Consider the following 25,127-nt stretch of genomic DNA (forward strand, 5'->3'; position numbering starts at 1 on the left):
AGAACGATCTTGGTTTATTTCCAAGGCAAACCATTCAACATCACAGTAATTCGAGTCTATGTTCCAACTACTAATGACAAAGAAGCTGAATTTGAATGATTTTATGACAACCTACAAGACCTTCTAGAACTAACACCAAAAAAAAAAAAAAAAAAAAATGTCCTTTTCATCATAGGGGACTGGAATCCAAAAGTAGGAAGGCAAGAGATACCTGGAGTAACAGGCAGGTTGGGCCTTGGTGTACAAAATGAAGCATGGCAAAGACTAATAGGTTTTGCCAAGAAAACGCACTGGTCATAGCAAACACCCTCTTCCAGCAACACAAGAGATGACTCTACACATGGACATCACCAGATGGTCAGTACCAAAATCAGACTGATTGTATTCTTTGCAGCTGAAAATGGAGCTCTATACAGTGAGCAAATACAAGACCAGGAGCTGACTGTGGCTCATATCATGACTCCTTATTGCCAAATTCAGACTTAATTGAATAAAGCAGGAAAAACCACTAGGCCATTCAGGTATGACCTAAATCAAATCACTTATGATTATAAGGGAGTGACAAATAGACACAAGGGATTAGATCTGATAGAGTGCCTGAAGAACTAAGGACAGCAGTTTGTAACATTGCACAGGAGGTGGTGGTCAAGAAAAAGAATTGCAAAAAGGCAAAATGGGTTGTCTGAGGAGGCCTTACAAATAGCTCAGAAAAGAGAAGCAAAAGGCAAAGGAGAAAAGGAAATATATATCCATCTGAATGCAAAGTTCAAAGAATGGCAAGGAGAGATAAGAAAGCCTTCCACAGTGATCAATGCAAAGAAATAGAGGAAACAGTAGAATGGGAAAGACTAGAGATCTCCTCAAGACAATTAGAGATACGAAGGGAACATTTCATGCAAAGATGGGCACAATAAAGGACAGAAACGGTATGGACCTAACAGAAGCAGATGATACTAAGAAGAGGTGGTAAGAATACACAGAACAACTATACAAAAAAGATCTTAATGATCTGAATAACCTTGATGGTGTGATCACTCACCCAGAGCCAGACATCCTGGAGTGCGAAGTCAAGTGGGCCTTAGGAAGCATCACTAGGAACAAAGCTAGTGAAGGTGATGGAATTCCAGTTGAGCTGTTTCAAATCCTAAAATATGATGGTGTGAAAGTGCTACACTCAATATGCCAGCACATTTAGAAAACTCAGTAGTGGCCACAGGACTGGAAAAGGCCGGTTTTCATTCTAATCCCAAAGAAGGGCAATGCCAAAGAATGTTCAAAGTACCACACAATTGCACTCATTTCACATGTTAGCAAGATTATGCTCAAAATTCTTCAAGCTAGGCTTCAACGTGAACTGGAAACTTCCAGATGTACAAGCTAGATTTGGAAAAGGCAGAGGAACCAGAGATCAAATTGTCAACATCCTTTGGATCATAGAAAATCATGAGAATTCCAGAAATTCCAGAAAACTTCTGCTTCATTGACTACACTAAAGCCTTTGTGTGGACCACAACAAATCGTAGAAAATTCTTAAAGAGATGGAATACCTCTTAAAGAGATGGTGTGGAATACCAGACCACCTGACCTGCCTCCTGTGAAACCTGTATGCAGGTCAAGAAGCAACAGTTAGAATCGGACATGGAACAATGGACTAGTTCAAAATTGGGAAAGGAGTATGTAAAGGCTGAATGTTGTAACCCTGCTTATTTAACTTATATGCTGAGTACATTATGCAAAATGCCAGGCTGGATGAAGCACAAGCTGGAATCAAGATTGCTGGGAGAAATATCAATAACCTCATATATGTAGATGACACCACTCTTATGGCAGAAAGTGAAGAGGAACTAAAGAGTTTCTTGATGAAAGTGAAAGAGGAGAGTGAAAAAGCTGACTTAAGACTCAACACTCAAAAAACAAAGATCATGGCATCCGGCCCCATCACTTTGGCAAAATAGATGGGAAACAATGGAAACAGTGATATTCTTTATTTTCTTGGGCTCTAAAATCAATGTGGATGGTGACTGCAGCCACAAAATTAAGATGCTTGATCCTTGGAAGAAAAGCTGACAAACCTAGACAGCCTGTTAAATAGCAGAAACATTACTTTGCTGACAAAGGTTTGTCTACTCAGAACTATGGTTTTTCCAGTAGTCACGTACAGATCTGAGAACTGGACCATAAGGAAGGGTGAGCACTGAAGAACTGATGCTTTTGAGCTGTGGTGTTGGAAAAGATTCCTGAGAGTCCCTTGGACTGTAAGGAGATCAAACCAGTCAATCCTAAAGAGAATCAACCCTCAATATTCATTGGAAGGACTGATGCTAAAGCTGAAACTCCAATACTTTGGCCACATGATGCAAAGAGGTGACTAATTGGAAAAGACCCTGGTGCTGGGAAAGATTGAAGGCAGGAGGAGAAGGGGATGACAAAGGACCAGATGGTTGGCTGGTATCACTGACTCAATGGACATGAATTTGAACAAACTCCGGGAGATAGTGAAAGACAGGGAAACATGGTGTGTTGCAGTTCATGGGGTTGCAAAGACTCAGACACAACTGAGCGACTGAACAATAGCAACAAAAAAAAAACCAGACAAGGATGACACAAAAAAGAAAATTACAGACTCGTATTCTTGATGAACATGGAAGCAAAAATCCTCAAAAAACTATTAGCAAACCAAATTCAACGGTATTACAGTAAAAGGATCAAATGAGATTTAGTACAGAGATGCAATGATGGTTCAATATCCACAAAGCAATCACTGTAATACAATAAAAGGAAGGATACGTACCATGATCATCTTAATAGAGAAAAAGCATTTGGCAAAATTCAACATCTGTTTGTGATAAAAATTCTCAACAAAGTGCGTGTAGATGGAAACTACCTTAACGTAATAAAGGTCATAGATGACGAGTCCACAACTAACATTATACTCTGAAAAAAGCCGAAAGCTTTTCCCCTAACATCAAGATCAAGACAAGGATGCTCACTCTTGCCATTCTTATTCAACATCGTATTGTAAGTCTTTGCAGGAATAATTAGGCAAGAAGAAAAAGGCATCCAGATTGGAAGGAAAGAAATAAAACCATCAGTTTTTGCAGATGACATACTATTTATAGAAAATCCTAAAGACTCCACCAAAAAAATCCATTAGAACTAATAAATTCATCAAATTTGCAGAATACAAAGCAACATACTTTGTATTTCTATAGATTAATAACAAACTATCAGAAAGGGAAATTAAGAAAACAGTTGCATCAAAAAGAATAAAATACCCCAAAATAAATTTAGTGAAGGAGATGAAAGACCTATACACTGAAAATTATAAGACATTGATGAAAGAATTGAAGATGACAAAAGTAAATTGAAAGATAACCGGTGCTCATGGATTGAAAGAATCAGTATTGTTACAATGTCCATATTATTTAAAGAAATCTACAGATTCACTACCAACTCTATCATAATTCCAATGGCGTTTTTCACAGAAACAGAATAAATAATTCTAAAATGTGTATGAAATCACAAAAGACTCCAAATAGCCAAGGCATGCTTTAGAACTAAAAATCTGCAGGCATTACTGATTTTAAATTATATTACAAAATTACAGCAATCAACACAGAGTAGTTTTCCATAAAAACAGACACACAGGTCTTTAAACCCAGGCATATATGTAAATTAATTTACAACAAAGGAGCCAGGAATATACAGTGAGGAAAAGATAGTCTCTTCAATTAATGCTGGAAAAATGTGACAGCCACATGAAAAAGAATGAAACTGGCCCACTACTTTATTCCATACACAAAAATTAACTCAAAATGGATTAAAGACTTGACAGAAGGCCTGAAACCAGAAAACTCCTAGAAGAAAACATAGGTGGTAAGTTCCTTGTCATTGATTTTGGGATGATTATTTTTAAAACAAAGAAGTGGGACTACATTAAATCCAGACACTTCTGCACAGCAAAGAAGTCCTTCAATTAAATGAGAAGGCAACTTGCTGAATGGGAGAAAATATTTGCAAATCATATTTCTGATAAAGGTTTAATATCCAAAACATATAAGGAACTCATATCACTCAATAGAAAAAAAAAAGCAATTTAAAAAGGGGCAGAGGATCTTAATAGACATTTTTTTTGAAGAAGACATACAAATGGCAAACAGGTACATGATAAAAAGAAAGATACTCAACATCATTAATCATCAGAGAAACGCATATCAGAGCCACAGTGAACTGTCACTTCATGCCTGTTGGGATGGCTACCATCAGAAAGACAAGAAGTAAGTGCTGGTGAGGATGTGGAGAAAAGGGAACCTTTGTGAACTGCTGGTGGCAATGTAAATTGGTGCAGCCACTTTAAAAAACAGTATGGAGGGGGTCTGAAAAAATTAAAAATAGAATCAGCAATTCCGCTTCTCGGTATTTATCTAAAGAAAATGAAAACGCTAATTTGAAATGATATATGCCCCTCCATGTTCATTACAGCATTATTTATAATAGCCAAGATATGGAGACAACCTAAGTGTCCATCAAAGGCTAAAGTGATAAAGAAGATGTGATATGTATGCTGTGTGTGTATATCTGCACACCTATCACTATAAGCGGCAGATGTGCATATGTACACATGCACACACACGTATATACACATACATAGAAGAATATTAATAAAAAAGGAGAAAGTGTTGCCATTTGTGGCAACACTTATGGACCTTCAGACATCATGCTAAGTAAGTAAAATATGTCAGACAGAGAAGACAAATACCATACAGTCTCACTTACATGTGGAATTGAAACAAAACCAAAAAGCAAAATAGATACAGGGAACAGATTGGTGGTTGCCATAGTTAAGGGGTGGGTGCAATAGTGAAGGGAATCAAAAGGTACAAGCTTCAAGTTATAAAATTAGTCAGTCATGGAGATTTTAATATACAGCATGATTACTATAGTTAATACTGTACTGCATATTCAAAAGGGGAACACATGTATACCTGTAGTGGATTCATTTTGATATTTGGCAAAACTAATACAATTATGTAAAGTTTAAAAATAAAATTAAAAAAAATTTGAATAGATCTTAAAAGTTTTCATCAGAAAAAAATGTTTTTGGTAACTGTATAGTGAAGGATATTAATTAGGCTTATTGTGATCATTTTGACATGTATACAAATATCAAATTATGTTGTACTCCTGAAACTAATATAATTTATGAATTATACTCCCATTAAAAATTCAGCATTCAATGGAGGAATTAACCTCCCTGACTTTAGACTATACTGCAAAGCTACAGCAATCAAAATAGAATGGTGCTGCATTAAAACAAAAATATAGATCAATGGAACAGGATAGAAAGCCTCCAAATAAATCCACACACCTACAGTCAATGAATCTATGACAAAGGATGTAAACTATATAATGGAGAAAAGACAGTCTCCTCAATAAGTGGTGCTAGGAAAACTGGATAGCTACAAGAAAATTACTAGGGGAAAACATAGGCAGAACACTCTGACATAAATTGCAGCAATATCTTTTTGGATACACCTTCTAGAGTAATGGGCTTCTCTGGTGGCTCAGCTGGTAAAGAATTTGCTTACAATGCGTTCAGTGTTTACAATGGGTTCAATCCCTGGGTTGTGAAGAATTTGCTTACAATGCGTTCAATGCTTACAATGGGTTCAATCCCTGGGTTGTGAAGATTCCCTGGAGAAGGGAACAGCTACCCACTCCAGTATTCTGGCCTGGAGAATTCTGTATAGTCCATGGGGTTGCAAAGAGTCTGATATGACTGAGCGACTTTCACTGTCTGTCACTGTCTAGAGTAATGGAAATAAAAATAAATGGGACCTAATAAAACTTAAAATCTTTTTGACAGCAAAGGAAAGCATAAACAAAATGAAATAACAACCTACAGAATGGGGGAAAATATCTGCAAATGATGCAATTGACAGGCGGTTAATCTCCAAAATATACAACAGCTCATACAGCTCAATATCAAAAAAACAAACCACTGAATCAAAAAACTGGACAGGAGATCTAAATAGATATTTCTCCAATGAAGACGTACAGAATGGCTGAAAGCACATGAAAGGATGAGCAACATCACTAATTATTAGAGAAATGGAAATCACAACTACAATGAGGGGGCTTCCCTGGTGGCACAGTGGATAAGAATCTGCCTGCCAATGCAGGAGACACAAATTCAATCCCTGATCCAAGAAGCTCCCAGATGCCACAGAGCAACAAGCCCGTGCACCACAACTATTGAGCCTGTGCCCTGCAGCCCGCAAGCCGCAACTACAGAGGCTGTGTGCCACAGCTGCTGAAGCCTGCAAGCCCTAGAGCCTCTGCTCCACCACAAGAGGAGCCACTGCAATGAGAAGCCTGTACCCGACAACTAGAGAGTAGCCCCTGCTTGCCATAACTAGAGAAAAGCCCACTCGGCAACGAAGACCCAGCACAACCAGAAAAACTACAATGAGGTATCACATCACAGTGGTCAGAATGGCCGTCATCAAAAAGTCTACAAATAAATGCTGGAGAAGGAGAAAAATGAAGCCTCCTACCCTGTTGGTGGGAATGTGAATTGATGCAGCCACTATGGAGAACAGTATGGAGGTTCCTTAAAAAATTAAAAACAGAGCTTCCATATGATTCTGTAATCCCACTCTTGGGCATATATCTGCAGAAAACCATAGGTGGAAAAGACATGCCTCTCAATGTCCACTGAAGCACTACTTACAATAGCCAAGATCTGGAAGCCTAAATGTCTAAACCTAAATGTCTGTTGACAGAGGATGTGGTGTATTTATATAGTGGAATACTACTCAGCCATAAAAGAATGAAATAATGCCATTTGTAGCAACGTAGATGGACTTAAAGTGTATCATACTAAATGAAGTATGCCAGACAGAGAGTGGCAAATATATGATATTGCTTATATGTGAAATATAAAAAAAATGGTACAGGGGAACTTATATGCAAAATAGAAATAGACCTGCAGACATAGAAAACAAACTTATGGTTACCAAAGGGGAAAGGAGCAGGAGGGAAGGATACATTAGAAATTTGATATCAACATAAACAAACTATATATAAAATAGATAACCAACAACAACCTACTGTATAGCACAGGGAACTATACTCAATATTTTGTAATACTTATAAAGGAAAATAATCTGAAAAAATGTATACCTGTATCACTTTGCTGTACATCTGAAACTAACACAACATTTTAAATCAACTCTACATGCATTAAAAAAATTCAGCATCCAAAACTCTACTCCGGACATGCTAGATGAGTAATTGCATGTTTTTTCTTTTTTAAAAATTTATTTATTTTTTATTGAAGGATAATTGCTTTACAGAATTTTGTTGTTTTCTGTCAAACTTCAATGAGCATTTGCATTTTTAATAAGACTCACAAGTGATTCACATTAAAGCTAGAGACATTTTGCCTAGAGGGGTTTATTTATTTATTTATTTTTTACATTTTAATTGCAATTTTATTTTTTTTCTTTTTTAAAAATATTTTATTTTATTTTTTAACTTTACAATATTGTATTGGTTTCACAGAAGAAAGAAGGGGGTGAGAGTATTTGAGAGGAAGGAATGGGGCAAGGACCTATTTTTCTTTTAGGAAAAATAATCACAGAGCATGATCAGTGTGCATGTATATGCCCTTGAGTGACCTCTGCGATACAGTGCAGAAACATCTCCCAAGTGTAGCCAGATCTGCTCCCAATTGTAGTTTCACAAACTGCGAATAAGCCTTGAGGGCCTACAAGCAACGCTGCCTTGGGTGGAGTGAGAGCTATCAGAAGGGGCTTTTCCAGGTAAGAGAAGATGATATCCCCCAGCCGTGGGAGCAAGGGGGAGCTCATGCCTCTTTGATTATGAACTACATGTATTAGGTCACTTAAAATAAGGGGGGCTGGTAGAGGTCCCCCAAAGGAGCCTCTGGCTGAGTGTGTTGATTTGCTAGCATGGAGCATTATCCCTGAGCTCACCTGGGACACAAATAGCTTTTCAGTTGCAAAGAAATTCTGTGGCCACATTTCTTCCAAAAAACACTTCATCTTCATTAGAGATGGCCACAGTGTATTAACTTAATAGGAAGTTCCAAGTGACTGTTTTCCAAAGAACACACCAAAGGGTGGGGATGAAGGAAAACAAATGCACTGATGTGTAGATACCAGTTCCAAAGAGTTCAAGTTGTTAACTGCCCCAAACATTTGATCATGCTTGTTCAAACAGTTATACAAAGAATTAAGAGCCATGTGGTTGCTTTGGGATGTTCTTGCAGACCAAGCGTAATGGTATGTTTCAGATACTGACCATTCAGAAACTATACCTGACCATTCAGAATGGTCATCCTACCAGTTAGCACTGGCCTTTGACAAACCACAACAGTTGTTCCTGCATAGTTGGTAGGTACCAGCTGATTATCTGTCTTTGCAGGCAGCCCTTAGAGGCTTAGTAGGTCTCCAGTGCTTCTCTGGTGGCTCAGAGGTAAGGAATCTGCCTGCCAATGCAGGAGACATGGGTTGAATCCCTAGGTTGGGAAGTCCTCCTGGTGAATGAAATGGCAATCCACTCCAGAATTCTTGCCTGGGAAATCCCATGAACAGAGGAGCCTGGTGGGCTACAATCCATGAGGTCACAAAAGAATTGGACATGACTGAGTGACCAAACAACAAGAGCAATGTCTCCAGTAGGAGACATTTTGAACACAGACTTGAGGAGAAACAGAGCGTATACAATTATATCATTTCCTTCCAGTGGCACACCAGACTTTTGTTGGGGGAGGGGGCGGGGCTGCTAACAACATTCTAAAACATAGAAGGGGTCAGATGAGTAGGACAACTACACTTTGTCTAAACAGAGGCCCTATCTACCTGCACTGGGGAAAACCTAGGCTCTAATTACAAAAGGGAGATCCTGACTTGTCCTCTGGTCACCTGGCCCAGAACTGATGACAGGTGAAGCCACTGTCAGCACCCCACAGCCCTGGGCTGCATCTCTCATGGCCTGCTGCGCGTCACTATTTGCGTTGGTCTTTCTTTTAAAGTTATAATTAAACATAAAATTTCCTCTCCAAGTGGAGACTCAATGTGATTTCTCCCTCTATCCAGCTGAGCCCCCATTTCTGCTGAGCTAACCTGGGACTTTTTTGGTTAACCTCCAACAAAGAATTAAGAAAGGAGTTGCTGGTACCAGCGAGACTTCAACTCTTCCTGGTTTGGAACAATGGACTGCACAGCAGAATCACTTCGGTGGTTTCTAAAATATGTCCATGCTTAGATCCCACTCCTGAACAACTGGCTTAGAATCACTGGAGAAATTTCTTTAAGACCAATGTCCAGCAAAGACACCATCAAAAAAGAAAATTACAGGCCAATATCTGATGGATATAGATGCAAAAATTCTCAACAAAATATTAGCAAACCGAATCCAACAACACATAAAAAATATCATGCACCATGACCAAGTGGGATTCATCCCAAGTTCACAAGGGTAGTTCAGCATACACAAACCACTCAGTGTGATACACAACGTAAACAAAAGACAACAGACACATGCATCATCTCAATAGGTGCAGAAAAGGCATCTGACAAAATTCAATATCCATTCATGATAAATCTCACCAAAGTTGAGTACAGAGGGAACATTTCTCAAGATAATACAAGCTATTCATGACAGATCTACAGCCAATATAACAGTGGTAAAAAGTTGAAAGACTTCCCACTAAAATCTGGAACAAGGATGCCCACTCACCTCTTCTATTCAACATAGTACTGGAAGTCCTGACCACAGCCGTCAGACAAGAAAGAGGAATAAAAAGTATCCAGAGGGAAGAGAAGAAGTAAAATTGTGTTTATATGCACATGATATGATACTGTATACAGAAAAGTATCTACACAAATTATCTACAAAAGACTCTACACAAAAGCTATTAGAACTGATAAATAAATTCAGCAAGGTAGCAGGATACAAGATTAACATACAGAAAATGTTGTATTTCTTTATACCAACAACAAAGTATCAGAAAGGGAATGTAAAATAGTACCTTTTAAAATCACAACCTCCAAATAAAGTATTTAGGAATAAACTTCACCAAGGATGTGAAAGACTTATATGCTGAGACCTATAAAACATTAATAAAGTAAACTGAAGATGATTCAAAGAAATGGAAAGATAAGCCATGCTCTTGGATTGGAAGAATTAATATTGTTAAAATGGCATACTACCCAAAGCAATCTACAGATTTAATGAGATCTATATCAAATAACTCATAGTATTTTTCACAGAACTACAACAGATAATCCTAAAATTTATATAGGACTGTCAAAGACCTAGAATTGCCAAAGCAATCCTGAAGAAAAAGTACAAAGCAGGAGGCATAACCCTTCCAGACTTCAGAGAATACTACAAAGCTACAGTAATCAAAACAGCATGGTATTGGCATAAAAATAGACATATAGATCAATGGAATAGAATAGAGAGCCCAGAAATAAACCCACACACCTATGGTCAATTAATCTTGAACAAAGAATCCAAGAATATACAATGAGAAAAAGATAGTCTCTTCAGCAAGTGGTATTGGGAAAGTTGGACAGCTACATGTAAATCAGTGAAGTTAGAACACACCCCCTCATCATACAAAAAAAAAAAAAAATTCAAAATGGCTTGTGAAGTCACTCAGTTGTGTCTGATTGTTTGCAACCCCATGGACTGTAGCCTACCAGGCTCCTCTGTCCCTGGGATTTTTCCAGGCAAGAGTACTGGAGTGGGTTGCCATTTCCTTCTCCAGGGGATCTTCCTGACCCAGGGATTGAGCCCTGGTCTCCTGCATTGCATGCAGATGCTTTACTCTCTGACCTACCAGTTCAGTGGCTCAGTCATGTCCAACTCTTTGTGACCCCACAGACTACAGCACGCCAGGCTTCCCTGTCCATCGCCAACTCCCAGAGCTTACTCAAACTCATGTCCATCACATCGGTGATGCCATCCAACCGTCTCATCCTCTGTTGTCCCCTTCTCCTCCTGCCTTCAATCTTTTGCAGCATCAGGGTCTTTTCCAATGAGTCAGTTCTTCACATCAGGTGGCCAAAGTATTGGTCTGCTTTAGCATCAGTCCTTCCAATGAATATTCAGGACTGAATTCCTTTAGAATTGACTGGTTGGATTTCCTTGCAGTTCAAGTGACTCTCCACCAAGAGTCTTCTCCAACACCACAGTTCAAAAGCATCAATTCTTTAGCACTCAGCTTTCTTTATAGTCCAACTCTCACCTCCATACATGACTACTGGAAAAACCATAGCTTTGACTAGATGGACCTTTGTTGGCAAAGTAATGTCTCTGCTTTTTAGTACACTGTCTAGGTTGGTCATAGCTTTTCTTGCAAGGAGCAAGCATGGCTGAGCCACCAGGGAAGCCCTGAAGACTTATAAGACATGAAACCATAAAACTCCTAGAAGAGAATGCAGGCAAAATATTCTCTGATATAAATTGTACAAATGTTTTCTTACTCTCGAGGCACTAGAAATAGAAACAAAAATAAACAAATGGGACCTAATCAAACTTACAAGCTTTTACACAGCAAAAGAAATGATGAACAAAATGAAAAGATACCTACAGAATGGGAGAAAATATTTGCAAATAATGCAACCAATAAGGGATTAATCTCCAAAATATACAAACAGCTCATACAACAACAAAAAACAAACAACCCAGTCCAAAGATTGGCAGAAGACCTAAATAGACATTTCTCTAAAGAAATATAGATTGCCAATGAAAATACATGAAAAGATGCTCAATATCACTAAATATAAGAGAAATGCAAAAACTACAATGAGGTACCACCTCACACTAGTCAGAATGGCCACCACGAAAAAGTCTACAAGTAAGAAATGCTGGAGAGGGTGTGGAGAAAAGGGAACTGTCCTTGCAGTCACTATGGAAAGTAGTATAGAGGTTCTTCAGAAAACTAAAAATAGGATTACTATACGATCTAGAAATCCCATTCCTAGGTACATATCTGGAGAAAACCATAATTCAGAAAGACACAGGCACCCCAATGTTCAGTGCAACACTGTTTACAACAACCAGGACACGGAAGCAACCTAAATGTCCATCAGCAGATGAATGGATGAAGAAGATGTTGCACATATATACAGTGGAATAGTACTCAGCTATAAAAAAGAATGAAATAATGCCATTTGCAGTGACATGGATGGATCTAGAGATTTTCATACCGAGTGAAGTAAGTCAGAGAGAAAAAGACATATATTATATTGCTTATTTGTGGAATTTTAAAGAATGGTACAGATAAACTTGTTGGTAGACCAGAAATGGAGTCACAGATGTGGAGAACAAACTTGTAACCAAGGGGAAAAGGATAGATTGTGAGATTGGGATTGACATATATACACTACTATATATAAAACATCAACAGATAACTAATAAGAACGTACTGTCCTCTATGACCCACCTCCCAGAATATTGGAAATAAAAGCAAAAATAAACAAATGGGACCTAATTAAGCTTTAAAGCTTCTGCACAACAAAGGAAACTATTAGCAAGGTGAAAAGGCAGCCTTCAGAATGGGAGAAAATAATAGCAAATGAAGCAACTAACAAACAACTAATCTCAAAAATATACAAGCAACTCCTACAGCTCAACTCCAGAAAAATAAATGACCCAATCAAAAAATGGGCCAAAGAACTAAATAGACATTTCTCCAAAGAAGACATACAGATGGCTAACAAACACATGAAAAGATGCTCAACATCACTCATTATCAGAGAAATGCAAATCAAAACCACTATGAGGTACCATTTCACACCAGTCAGAATGGCTGTGATGCAAAAGTCTACAAGCAATAAATGCTGGAGAGGGTGTGGAGAAAAGGGAACCCTCTTACACTGTTGGTGGGAATGCAAACTAGTATAGCCACTATGGAGAACAGTGTGGAGATTCCTTAAAAAACTGGAAATAGACCTGCCTTATGATCCAGCAATCCCACTGCTGGGCATACACACTGAGGAAACCAGAAGGGAAAGAGACACATGTACCCCAATGTTCATCGCAGCACTGTTTATAATAGCCAGGACATGGAAGCAACCTAGATGTCCATCAGCAGACGAATGGATAAGAAAGCTGTGGTACATATACACAATGGAGTATTACTCAGCCATTAAAAAGAATACATTTGAATCAGTTCTAATGAGGTGGATGAAACTGGAGCCTATTATACAGAGTGAAGTAAGCCAGAAAGAAAAACACCAATACAGTATACTAACGCATATATATGGAATTGAGAAAGATGGTAACAATAACCCTGTGTACGAGACAGCAAAAGAGACACTGATGTATAGATCAGTCTTATGGACTCTGTGGGAGAGGGAGAGGGTGGGGAGATTTGGGGGAATGGCATTGAAACATGTATAATATCATGTATGAAATGAGTTGCCAGTCCAGGTTCGATGCATGATACTGGATGCTTGGGGCTGGTGCACTGGGACGACCCAGAGGGAAGGTATGGGGAGGGAGGAGGGAGGAGGGTTCAGGATGGGGAACACAGGTATACCTGTGGCAGATTCATTTTGATATTTGGCAAAACTAATACAATATTGTAAAGTTTAAAAAAAAAAAAAAGAACGTAATGTATGGCATAGGGAACTCTACTCAAAATCATGTAATGACCTAAAGGGAAAAGACTAAGAAAGAAAGGATGTATGTATGTATGTAGCTGATTCACTTTCCTGTATAGCAGAAAGCGGCACAACATTGTAAATCTAATACACTCCAACAAAAGTTAATTAAAAAGACCCGCAAAGTACATGCACCCCTATGTTTATAGCAGCACTCTTTAGAATAGCCACACATGGACATAATCTAAATATCCACTATAGATGAATGGGTAGAGGAGGTGTGGTATGTATATGCAAAGGAATACTACTCAGCCATAAAAAGAACAAAATAATGCCATTTGCAGCAACATGAATGCAACTAGATATTATCATACTAAGTGAAGTAAGTCAAAAAGAGAAAGACAAATATCATATGATATCACTTATATGTGGAATCTAAAAAATGATACAAATGAACTTATTTACAAAACAGAAACAGACTCATAAGACCTGAAAAATAAACTTATGGTTACCAAAGGGGAATTTTTGAGCATTACTTTACTAGCATGCAAGGAGATCCAACCAGTCCATTCTAAAGGAGATCAGTCCTGGGTGTTCTTTGGAAGGAATGATGCTAAAGCTGAAACTCCAGTACTTTGGCCACCTCATGCGAAGAGCTGACTCATTGGAAAAGACTCTGATGCTGGGAGGGATTGGGGGCAGGAGGAGAAGGGGACGACAGAGGATGAGATGGCTGGATGGCATCACTGACTCGATGGACGTGAGTCTGAGTGAACTCCAGGAGTTGGTGATGGACAGGGAGGCCTGGCGTGCTGCGATTCACGGGGTCGCAAAGAGTCGGACACGACTGAGTGACTGAACTGAACTGAACTGAACCAAAGGGGAAAGAGGGGGTCGGGATATAGTTGGAATCAAAAGATACAGATTAGTGTATATATAATAGATAATCAAGGACCTACTGTATAGCACAGGGTAATCTACTCAATATTTTGCAATAAGCCATAATAGAAAAGAGTCGGAAAAAGAATATATAGGCACAACTGAATCACTCTGCTATACACTAGAAACTCCGCAAATCAACTAAGAAAACAAAGCTGTCTTACCTGGCTCCAGCTGGAGAAGGCCCACTCCACACACAACTGCTGGTTACAGGCCTGGGTGTCGACTGGCCGCTTGGCAAGCTGCGTGCACACGTCACTGGGCACAGGAGTGGAGATCCCTGAGGCTTTCAGCTTCTGGCAGGTCACCCGGCGGGTCTGGACGCCTCCCCCACAGCTCCGGGTACAGGCAGACCAGGAGGTCACCATCCACCTGGGAAGAGGAAGAAGGATTAGTGCAAAGGATCAAGCCTTGAGCAGAGGAACAATGCCATATATTCTCAGAAAAGGAGCCCCACAGCATCCTCCTGTTCTTACCACACAGGAGCTAATTGCAGGGCCATGTCTCTTTTCACAGAATATACCTGGGGTGGTAAGCTAAAAATGCCATGCCCACCCCTCCCAGATATGTACATGAAATCATCCCTGGAACCTGTGAATGTTACCTTATTTGGACAAAGAGTGTTTACAGATATAAAGATCTTGAGATGAGCTTGTCCTGCATTATCTGGTTAGGCATTAAATACCATCACGTGTTCTTGTAAGAGAAAGGCAGAGGAAGATCTGACATGGAAGAGGAGGGGACAGTGTGACCACAAAGGCAGAGGTTGGAGTGCTGTGGCCACAAGCCAAGGGACGCCTGGAGCCTCCAGAAGCTACAGGGACCCAGGAACTGATTCTCTCCTGGAGTCTTTGGAGGGGGTGTGCAGCTCTGCCGACATCTTGATTCTGGACTTCTGGCCTCCATAATTAGAAGAGAATAAAAATCTATCATTTTAAGCTACCGTGTTTGTGGTAATTTGCTATGGCAGCTACAGGTAATAAATACCCTTTGGAAATTGATTAAAAAGGCACACTGTGAAACATCAGTCGCTTTATCTTAATATTGGCCCCCAAAGCTGTGAGCTTGCAGATAAAACCCTCAGGGGAGGCAGTCCTTTAACCAGTTATACCAGTTCTGATTCTTCCTAAAGGCATTCAAGTGTGGGGCAGAGAAGGGCCTGTTTCCCAGGGAAGATCAGATCCAAACCTGGGTTACCTTCTAACCCCAGAGGCAGCCTGGGTCTCATTTAAGCCAAGTTTTGTCTGCTCGAACTCGTGTTTTTCCTACCTCGCCTTAACCCACGTCTCATTTGATTTGTTTAATCCCCCAGAAGCCTACGAAGTTCCTTCCAGCTTTCTGGAGCAATTCCCCACCTCCATGAGCCACAGTCCACAGGTCTTACGCCTCTCAGAGGGTGGTTTATGTGGTGACGGTAGTTATTGTCAGGATGTTAGGCTCCAGCTGCAATTTGGATCCTCAGAAGTGAGACTGACCAGGACTGTGACAAATAGCTTTCCTCATAAAGCCAAGCTATAAGTTGGGAAACACTCTGAGATCCTTGGACTGTATACAGATATGGAGGGGTTCTTTTTGGATGTTACCCTGTGCTAATTCTCAAAGAGGAGGGGAAGGAGGTGTAGTTTGTGGAAAAGATTTGGTTCTTTCCAGCCATTTCATTCAACCTGGAAAAAACATTTTTTGACTTTATTGCTTTGGGCGGCGGGCGGAGGGGAATGATCTAAATGAAGTGGCTGACACAGCTACCTGGGTCAAAGCGTGACTTCACAGTGCAATTCAAAAAGACAACTGGGGCCACACCTGTTTGTGTGCAGAAGAGGGGGCTGACATGCCCAGGAAGCTTGGTGGGAAAACCAGTCAAAGATGAGCCTGTGGCCACTTTCTAGTCCAATGGTGCCACATCTGGCTTTCGGGAGAGGTAAGTAGTAGGAACAGGGAGCACATTTCTCCTGAACCTGGATCTGTGACTTATTTAGTTTGGTGGAACTTCCCTGTTCTGTTCATCTCGGAGAGAGATGACTGTGTGCAGATTTCTAACCCACAGGAGCAGAGCCACTTAGGAAGCAGGCAGAAGGTGTTTTAAAGCCCCTGAGGGTGCTGAAACCCAAGCAGACCCGGCCATTATTTCATCTGCAGAAGTAAATGAGGCTGATTGACTCTATCACCACAGCAAATCAAAATGTCCCTGGCATGTCCATGACCTCTTCTTCATTTCACACAGCTTGGCAAAGGCAGTCTTCCTCTCCCTGGTGAATGTCAGGCCTGCCTTTCAATCAACTTTTATTTCCAAATATACATTTCAGCAATTTTTCAGGAGCTGGGGTGGGGGCTTTAAGAAAGGAGAGGTACAGGCTATGTTACAGTTCAGGAAGGGTATAAAAGGACATTAATCATTCCCGTGGAAACCTTCCCGTCAGCAAGTCAAACTGCTGATATTAATGAGTGTGTTTCATATTTCACTGAGGCTCTCCTGGTTTCAGCTGCTCCTTATGACTCAGCTGGCAGAACACAAAGTGGTTGCCTAAGGAGTGGGTGAACGTCCCACAGACAGGCAGTAAAGGGGTGTTTCAGGGCTCTGCCAAGTCTCCCCAGGCTCAGGGCACCATGTGGATGCCAACTCCAAGCCCATCCATTATTCCTTTAGCTGCTGCCTGACATGGTGAGGGGGAAGGGCACTGCTCAGTGGGACTCATGGCTGCTCAAAGCTCAAGGAAGATGGAAGAGGCAGAGACTGTGGCTATTGTTCTGGGTTATATAAGGAACCCAAGTGCAGAGAATGTACAGTTGGCCCCCGAACAACAGCAGGTATGAACCACATGGGTCCACTTGTACTCAGATTTCTTTCACTAAATACCTATTAGAGGACTACACCATCTATAGTTGGAGCAGCAACTATACAGTTATGCATGGATTTTTGACTGCTCAAGGTCACTGTCCCTAACCTCTGTGTAGCTTAAGGGTCAACTGTAAACCCAAAGTTGAAGCAACTGTGGGAAATGAAAATTTATTTCAACTTTAACAAGAGGCAAGCCTTTGTAGAAGAGAGGATAAGATTTCCTCAGCTAAAATGGAGTACTGATGAGCAAAGGTATATAGTTAGAAGAAAGGGGAGGGGTTGTTGGGGTATAGCCCAGTGATCACTATCCCCTAAGCACTTCAACCACAACATGTTTTTTTCCCTCTGAAAACCAGCCTTCTTGCTGCAGGATGAGAACTCTCTCTTGCCAGGGCCTGGGATATTCCCAGCCCCTAAACCGACCTTTTCAGGCCCTTGGGAAGCCCAGGCAGCTTTAGCTGACTGAGCGGTGAGGGGACAAACAGCTGAGAAAGGAGGCTTGTCCTGGGGGATGTCTTCTGTGCAATGGGGAGTCTGGTGGGCCGGGCCGACAGACAGCGTGGCTCCTCGGCCATCAGGCTCCCTCGCTGGCACTCAGTGTCTCTCGCTCTCATAGTACTTAACAAGGGCTGGCCATGAGCCTGGCTGCAAGTCCAGGCCCATCCTGGGGAGGGGCTGGTGGACTCACCGGGAAGGGCAGTCTCTCCGGTTGCAGGGGATAGGCTGCACAGCAGGGCGCACCTTCCCCGCGCAGTGAGTGGGGTCCACCTCCATGTTGTTTAGGAGACACCGCAGGCGGGGCTGCTGAACCCCCCTGTTGCCACAGGAGGCCGAGCAGGTCACCGGTCTGTCCACAGACCACCAGTAATCTGTCACAGGAGGAGAATCAGAGGTGAAAAGAAGGTGGCATCAATGCTTATGCTCATCAATGTTCCTTCTGAGCTGGGCGGAGCAGGGAGGGCATGAGGTGCTATTATGAATGAGGCTGTGCCCCGTGATGCTTCCTGTGGTGCAGTGGTAAAGAATCCACCTGCCAGTGTGTGAGATGCAGGTGTGATCCCTGGGTCAGGAAGATCTCCTGAAGAAGGAAATGGCAACCCACTCTAAGATTCTTGCCTGGGAAATCCCATGGAGAGAGGAGCCTGATGGGCTACATCCATGGGGTTGCAAAGAGTTGGATACATGACTTAGTGACTAAAAAGAAGTGCCCCTCAGTGGGCTCCATTCCCAACAGATCTGGGCAAGTCACATGGTCTCCAAGGGCCTGAGCTGGCTCATCCATAAAGTGAGTACCGTTCCCTTATCTCATCATGCTACTGGAGAACAGGATATAAAGAAAGTACAGGGCCTAGCCCTGGGCTTCCCAGGTGGTGCCAATGGTAAAAAACCCGCCTGCCAATGCAGGAGACATAAGGGATGTGAGTTCAGATCCTCTGAAGGAGGGCATGGCAACCCACTCCGTTCTTGCTTGGAGAATCCCATGGACAGAGGAATCTGGTGGGCTACAGTCCATGGGGTCGCAAAGTGTTGGACATGACTGAAGCAACTGAGCATGCATGAAGCGCTGGGTCTAGCCCAGGACCTGGCACCTAGAACTTCATCAGTGGCTGTAGCTCTCATATTTTAAAACCTACTTCCTAAAGTACTTTTATTCCCCCTGTTGATTTACCAGAAGGTGACTTTATTTTTCAACAAAGAGATATAAAACTACAAGAGGTACTCAACAATGATATTTAAAAGTCCATATTGGAGCTGGACTTTGTATATGTTACAGAAAAACAGCCTATCAAAAGAATATTCATTTATGGAGACTATGACATCAGTCAGAAAGGCCATTTCTTTGGATTTTCTATTGGGGGGTCTGGGACTCACTGGTAGGAGAACTGTTAAAAATAACTGTGGGCTGGTAAATTTTGAGTGCTTATTTGTACAGTCGTGTTATACAAAACTTGCAGATGGACACTGCCTTCTGGTTTTCAGCAGAGACTGGCCGGCTGACAAGAAAACGCAACACTGACTTTCCTATCTGGAAGGCCAAGTGGTGGTGGAGGGTGTTTCAGGGGAAAACCTACGGACTCAGAAAAATCTCCATCCTTATGTGCTATTCTGGAACGAACTCTGTCCCTTCCCACGGAAGCCTCCATTTTAGGATACGTGCAGTAGAATTTTGCTTTCCTTAAAAGAGGAGAACCAGCCTATGGAAAACTCAAAGGCCTCGCTTAGTTTCTATACCAAGGCCAGTTTGGGCTCCTTTCCCACTCTGCTGGGCTCATTTGCTACCCTTTCTTGGGGCAGTGAATGCAGGCCCCATCCAAAGGCTCTCAGTCCCACCCGTGTGCCTGGAAGATGAATGTGTGAGCCACACAGACTCCTCGGTCTGCTCGCGGACAGACCACAGGGCAGTGGCCAGGCAAGCACTCGACATGTGACTGTAGCTGAAGACTTCTGCATGACCCACCAGTCCTGGTGCCAGCCCCGGCTCTCCAAAGGCAGGGGACAGCAACCACATGGTTCACATCAAGAGGAAATTTTAAACCAACCCAACAGAGAAAACTTGTATTTCCCTAACAGGCAAGTGTATGTGTTCTTTAGTGGTTAGGCCAGCATAAAGGAAACATCTGCTCTCCTATGTGGATCTCCTTGGTCCTGAGTAGCAGTAACATGATGAGCAGAAGGGCACATCTATGAAAGTAGCACTGACTTTTCCAGGTTCTGCTGAGATGCAGACAAGTGGCTTTTCTGAAGAGAGCCTCATGGTATGGCAACATGGTTGGGTTTCCATTTTCACACTCTTAAGAACCACTGGGGATCAGAAATCACTTTGTTCTGCTAGAGAATTAGATTCCCAAGTAGACTCCCTTTTTCAAGAAGCAAGCCTGGCACCCAGGTCCTGAAGGGTTTCTTACCTTGGATCACTAAAAAGGCCTTCTGCACGAGCATTCCTGCCTCATTCTGAGCAAGGCAGCTGAAGTCCCCGTGAGATCCACCACTAAGATTTGCAACCTGGAGAATCTGTCCAGCTGCCAAGATATGATACATCAGTCCTGTGACATTGGCCACTGGCTGGTCACCGTGGAACCAGGTAATATTGGGAGTAGGGTCGCCTTTGACAGGGCAGCCTAGAAGGAGAGGAGAGGAGAGGTAAGCCATGGATATGGCCAAAAAGGACACATTCCTGATGAGCTGCTTGACTATGTCCATGAATTTTGAGGCCATACATTCAGTGTCGCTTCCCTATGACAATCCCAAGCAAATAGGAGATATTTCTGTTCTCTGGGATACTGGGAAAGTGACTATTATTCATTCAACTCAAGGAAAAAATCCTGGGGAACATGAAGTACCTATTTTAACCTATGTCCCTGTAATAATTAAAAAAAAAATGAAGCAATTAAGATTTACTCATTGCATGTGATTTCACAGATTAATTAGTTCCCATGCCATTTTTTATGTATTTTTATTTTTTAATTTTATTTTATTTTTAAACTTTACATAACTGTATTAGTTTTGCCAAGATAATTGCTTTACAATATTGTGTTGGCCTCTGCCATAAATCAACATGAATCAGCCACAGGTATGCATCTGTCCCCTCTCTCCTGAGCCTGCCTCCCATCTCCCACCCCTCTAGGTTGTCACAGAGCACTGGGTTGAGCTCCCTGTGTCACAGAGCAAATGTTTTACACATGGTAATGTATGTTTCAATGTTCCTCTCTCCATTCATCCCACCCTCTCCTTCCCCCACTGTGTCCACAAGTCTGTTTTCTATGCCTGCATCTCCATTGCTGTCCTGCAAAAAGGTTCATGAGCAACATCTTGCTAGATTCTGTACATGTGTTAATATATAATATTTGTCTTTCTCTTTTTCACTTACTTCACTTTGTATAATAGGCTCTTATACTGAAAGAAGTCACTTCTTCAAATGCAATGTTTTGGGGAAAAAAACCCATGTACTAAATAGTGATAATTAAGAATCCAACTTTAATTGGTAACGGTCCAATGTCTGCCTCCATTTTATGCTTTATGTGATTTTCATGCCCCAAATTTTCAACAGAGACTAGAAAAACAGTTTTAAACACTGATCCCATTTCTCTGTAAGTCAAGAACTTTGGTCTTTTGACAGCTCTTCTGACAGCTAAGCCTGCATTGGACATGTGCACTGTCATACTTATTCCATAGTCATTTAACTTATTTTGTTACACTAAAATTCTGAAATATTAAACTGAGATATGGTGTCTATTTAGCTGCATAAAATTAGTAAAATAAACTGCAACTGTGAGAGAAACTCATTACCTCTAAATTTGTACTTGCAGAATTTGCTGTTGTGACTCCAGAAATTTAGCTGCCAGAGAAAAATTATTTGAACATTTCAAAATGCAAGATAAGTCATTCAAAATAAAGATACTAGAGGTTTTTTTACTCAGTTCAGTTCAGTTCAGTCTCTCACTTGTGTCCAGCTCTTTGCGACCCGATGGACTGCACAGTTCACTTAAAAAATATGTATTTGGTGCATAGTGTTCTGGGGACAGTTAAGCAAGTAATAACTATCTTCTCTTTTTCAAGGAGATCTCAACTGGTATGGGATGCAAAAAAGCACACCAATAAAGCTGAGATGTAGGCAGAAGATGGGATCAGTAAGACATACAGATGATCATCTGCATGGATGTGTGTGCTTATGGATCTGTATGGAGAATGGATCTCCTAACGTTGACTTGTGCTGTGTTCTGGGGCAGCACTGTTAGGATTTTTATAAGATGGCAGCGTTAACACAGGAAAGGTCTTTAAAGAGATGATCTAGCTTGCTGCCAAGGCCCAGAGATGTTAAGAAATGTTAAGAGACCATTCTAAGATCAAAGCCAGACCTTCTATTTGGCTCATTGCCTTCTGCTCTTTCCTCTATATCTACTACTTGTCTGGCGGGGCACCAACAATTTACTTGGTTGGCCAAAAAGTTTGAGTGTTTGGCCAACTCAGTACTTAGGCACTTTGATACCTCCTTTCCTTGTCTACTTACTCCCTTTATTCCCTTGCCTTTTTACATTTTCACTGTGCTTGTGTAGGTTGAAGTAGTAGCAACAGACTGCTTCTGCAATTGACCCTCAGAAATTCAGCCTGGAATGTCATTGCAGGACCCAGTTTTTCACTCCTCCCTATGTGGACTCACTCTGCAGTGTAATTTTGCAGGGCCCTCCCGTGATGGGTGGACTATACTTCCCTTCCTCCTGACTTTAGTTTTGGCCATGTGGCTACTCTGGCTGATAAAATGGCTACTAACAAACACTAGAAATGAAAAATATGAAAAGGAAATTAAGACAGTTCCAGGATTTCCCTGGTGGTCCAGTGGTTAAGAATATGCCTGCCAATGCAGGGGACACAGGTTCAATCCCTGGTCTGAGAGGATTCCACGGGCTGCAGGGCAACTAATACTCTGTAACACAACTAAACTGAGCCCACGCTCCTAGAGCACATGCTCTGCAACAAGAGAAACCACAACGAGGAGCCTGCACGCTGCAACTAGAGAGTAGAGAGTAGCTAGAGAGTACTAGAGTACTCTAGAGAGTAGCTCCTGCTTGCCATAACCTAGAGAAAGCCCATGTGCAGCTACAAAGATGCAGAGCAGCCAAAATAATAAATAGCATTTAAAAAGAAAACAATTCCATTTATATGACTATCAAAAACAATAAAATACTTAAGAATAAACTAAACCAAGTAGGCAAAAGACCTGTACACTGAAAATTACAAAACATTGCTAAAATAAAGAAAAACATAAATGAATGAAGGGATACAAGAAAGTGAAAACGTGACTCACACAAATGGAGAAAATATTTACAAATCACATCTGATAAGAGATTAATATATAAAGATATAGAAAGAATTCCTACAACTCATCAAAAACCACTAACCAAATTTAAAAATGAGCAAAACACTTGAATAGACATTTTTCAAAGATAGGCAAATGTTAATAAGTACGTGAAAAGATACTCAGCATCACTAATTGCTATAGAAACATAAATCAAAACCACAATGAGATACCAGTTTATTTACTAAGTCGCTTCAGTCGTGTCCAACTCTGTGCAACCCCATAGACGGAAGCCCACCAGGCTCCCCTGCCCCTGGGATTCTCCAGACAAGAACACTGGAGTGGGTTGCCATTTCCTTCTCCAATGCATGAAAGTGAAAAGTGAAAGGGAAGTCGCTCAGTTATGTCCGACTCTTAGCGACCCCATGGACTACAGCCTACCAGGCTCTTCCATCCATGGGATTTTCCAGGCAAGAGTACTGGAGTGGGGTGCCATTGCCTTCTCCGTTATGACCATTAGGATGGCTATTATTTAAAAATGAGAAAAAAAACATTAACTAGAGTTGATGAAGATGTGGGAAAATTATAATGCTTGTGTATTGCTGGTGGAAATGTAAAATGGTGCAGCCACTGTGGAAAACAGTATCAAAATTCCTAAAAAAAAATTAGAATTACTCAACAGTTATTCTACTTCTCTACTCATCTCACACGCTAGTAAAGTAATGCTCAAAATTCTCCAAGCCAGGCTTCAGCAGTACGTGAACCGTGAACTTCCAGATGTTCAAGCTGGTTTTAGAAAAGGCAGAGAAACCAGAGATCAAATTGCCAACATCTTCTGGATCATGGAAAAAGCAAGAGAGTTCCAGAAAAACATCTATTTCTGCTTTATTGACTATTCCAAAGCCTTTGACTGTGTGGATCACAATAAACTGTGGAAAATTCTGAAAGAGATGGGAATACCAGACCACCTGACTTGCCTCTTGAGAAACCTGTATGCAGGTCAGGAAGCAACAGTTAGAACTGGACATGGGACAACAGACTGGTTCCCAATAGGAAAAGGAGTACGTCAAGGCTGTATATTATCACCCTGCTTATTTAACTTATATGCAGAGTACATCATGAGAAACGCTGGGCTGGAAGAAGCACAGGCTGGAATCAAGATTGCCAGGAGAAATATCAATAACCTTAGATATGCAGATGACACCACCCTTATGGCAGAAAGTAAAGAAGAACTAAAGAGGCTCTTGATGTAAGTGAAAGAGGAGAATGAAAAAGTTGGCTTAAAGCTCAACATGCACTGGGATGACCCAGAGCCAGAGGGATGGTATGAGGAAGGAGGTGGGAGTGGGGTTCAACATGGGGAACAGGTGTACAACCATGGCAAATTCATGTTGATGTATGGAAAAACCAATACAATATTGTAAAGTAATTAACCTCCAATTAAAATAAATAAATTTATATTAAACAAAAAAAGCTCAACATTCAGAAAACTAAGATCACGGCATCTGGTCCCATCACTTCATGGCAAATAGATGGGGAAAGAGTAGAAACAGTGACCGACTTTATTTTTTTGGGCTCCAAAATCACTGCAGATGGTGACTGCAGCCGTGAAATTAAAAGACATTTACTCCTTGGAAGGAAAGTTATGACCAACCTAGATAGCGTATTCAAAAGCAGAGACATTACTTTGTCAACAAAGGTCTGTCTAGTCAAGGCTATGGTTTTTCCAGTGGTCATGTATGGATGTGAGAGTTGGACTGTGAAGAAAGGTGAGCACCGAAGAATTGATGCTTTTGAACTGTGGTGTTGGAGAAGACGCTTGAGAGTCCCTTGGACTGCAAGGAGATCCAACCAGTCCATCCTAAAGGAGATCAGTCCTGGGTGTTCATTGGAAGGACTGATGTTGAGGCTG

General features: G+C 41.2%; 1 protein-coding gene across 1 annotated transcript in view; it reads right to left on the minus strand.

The window, feature by feature from the left end:
• Nucleotides 1–25,127, minus strand: part of ADAMTSL1 (ADAMTS like 1) — a 1,145,195-nt gene that overhangs the window by 25,488 nt on the left and 1,094,580 nt on the right. The window contains exons 27-29 of the mRNA XM_055577966.1: nt 20,328–20,540; nt 18,110–18,290; nt 14,750–14,957 (exon numbers count right to left, since the gene is read on the minus strand). Coding sequence (XP_055433941.1) covers nt 14,750–14,957; nt 18,110–18,290; nt 20,328–20,540 — 602 coding nt within the window. The remainder of the gene's footprint in view (nt 1–14,749; nt 14,958–18,109; nt 18,291–20,327; nt 20,541–25,127) is intronic.

This window comes from Bubalus kerabau, chromosome 4 (genome assembly GCF_029407905.1).
Source record: "Bubalus kerabau isolate K-KA32 ecotype Philippines breed swamp buffalo chromosome 4, PCC_UOA_SB_1v2, whole genome shotgun sequence".
Taxonomy (NCBI): Eukaryota; Metazoa; Chordata; class Mammalia; order Artiodactyla; family Bovidae; genus Bubalus; species Bubalus kerabau.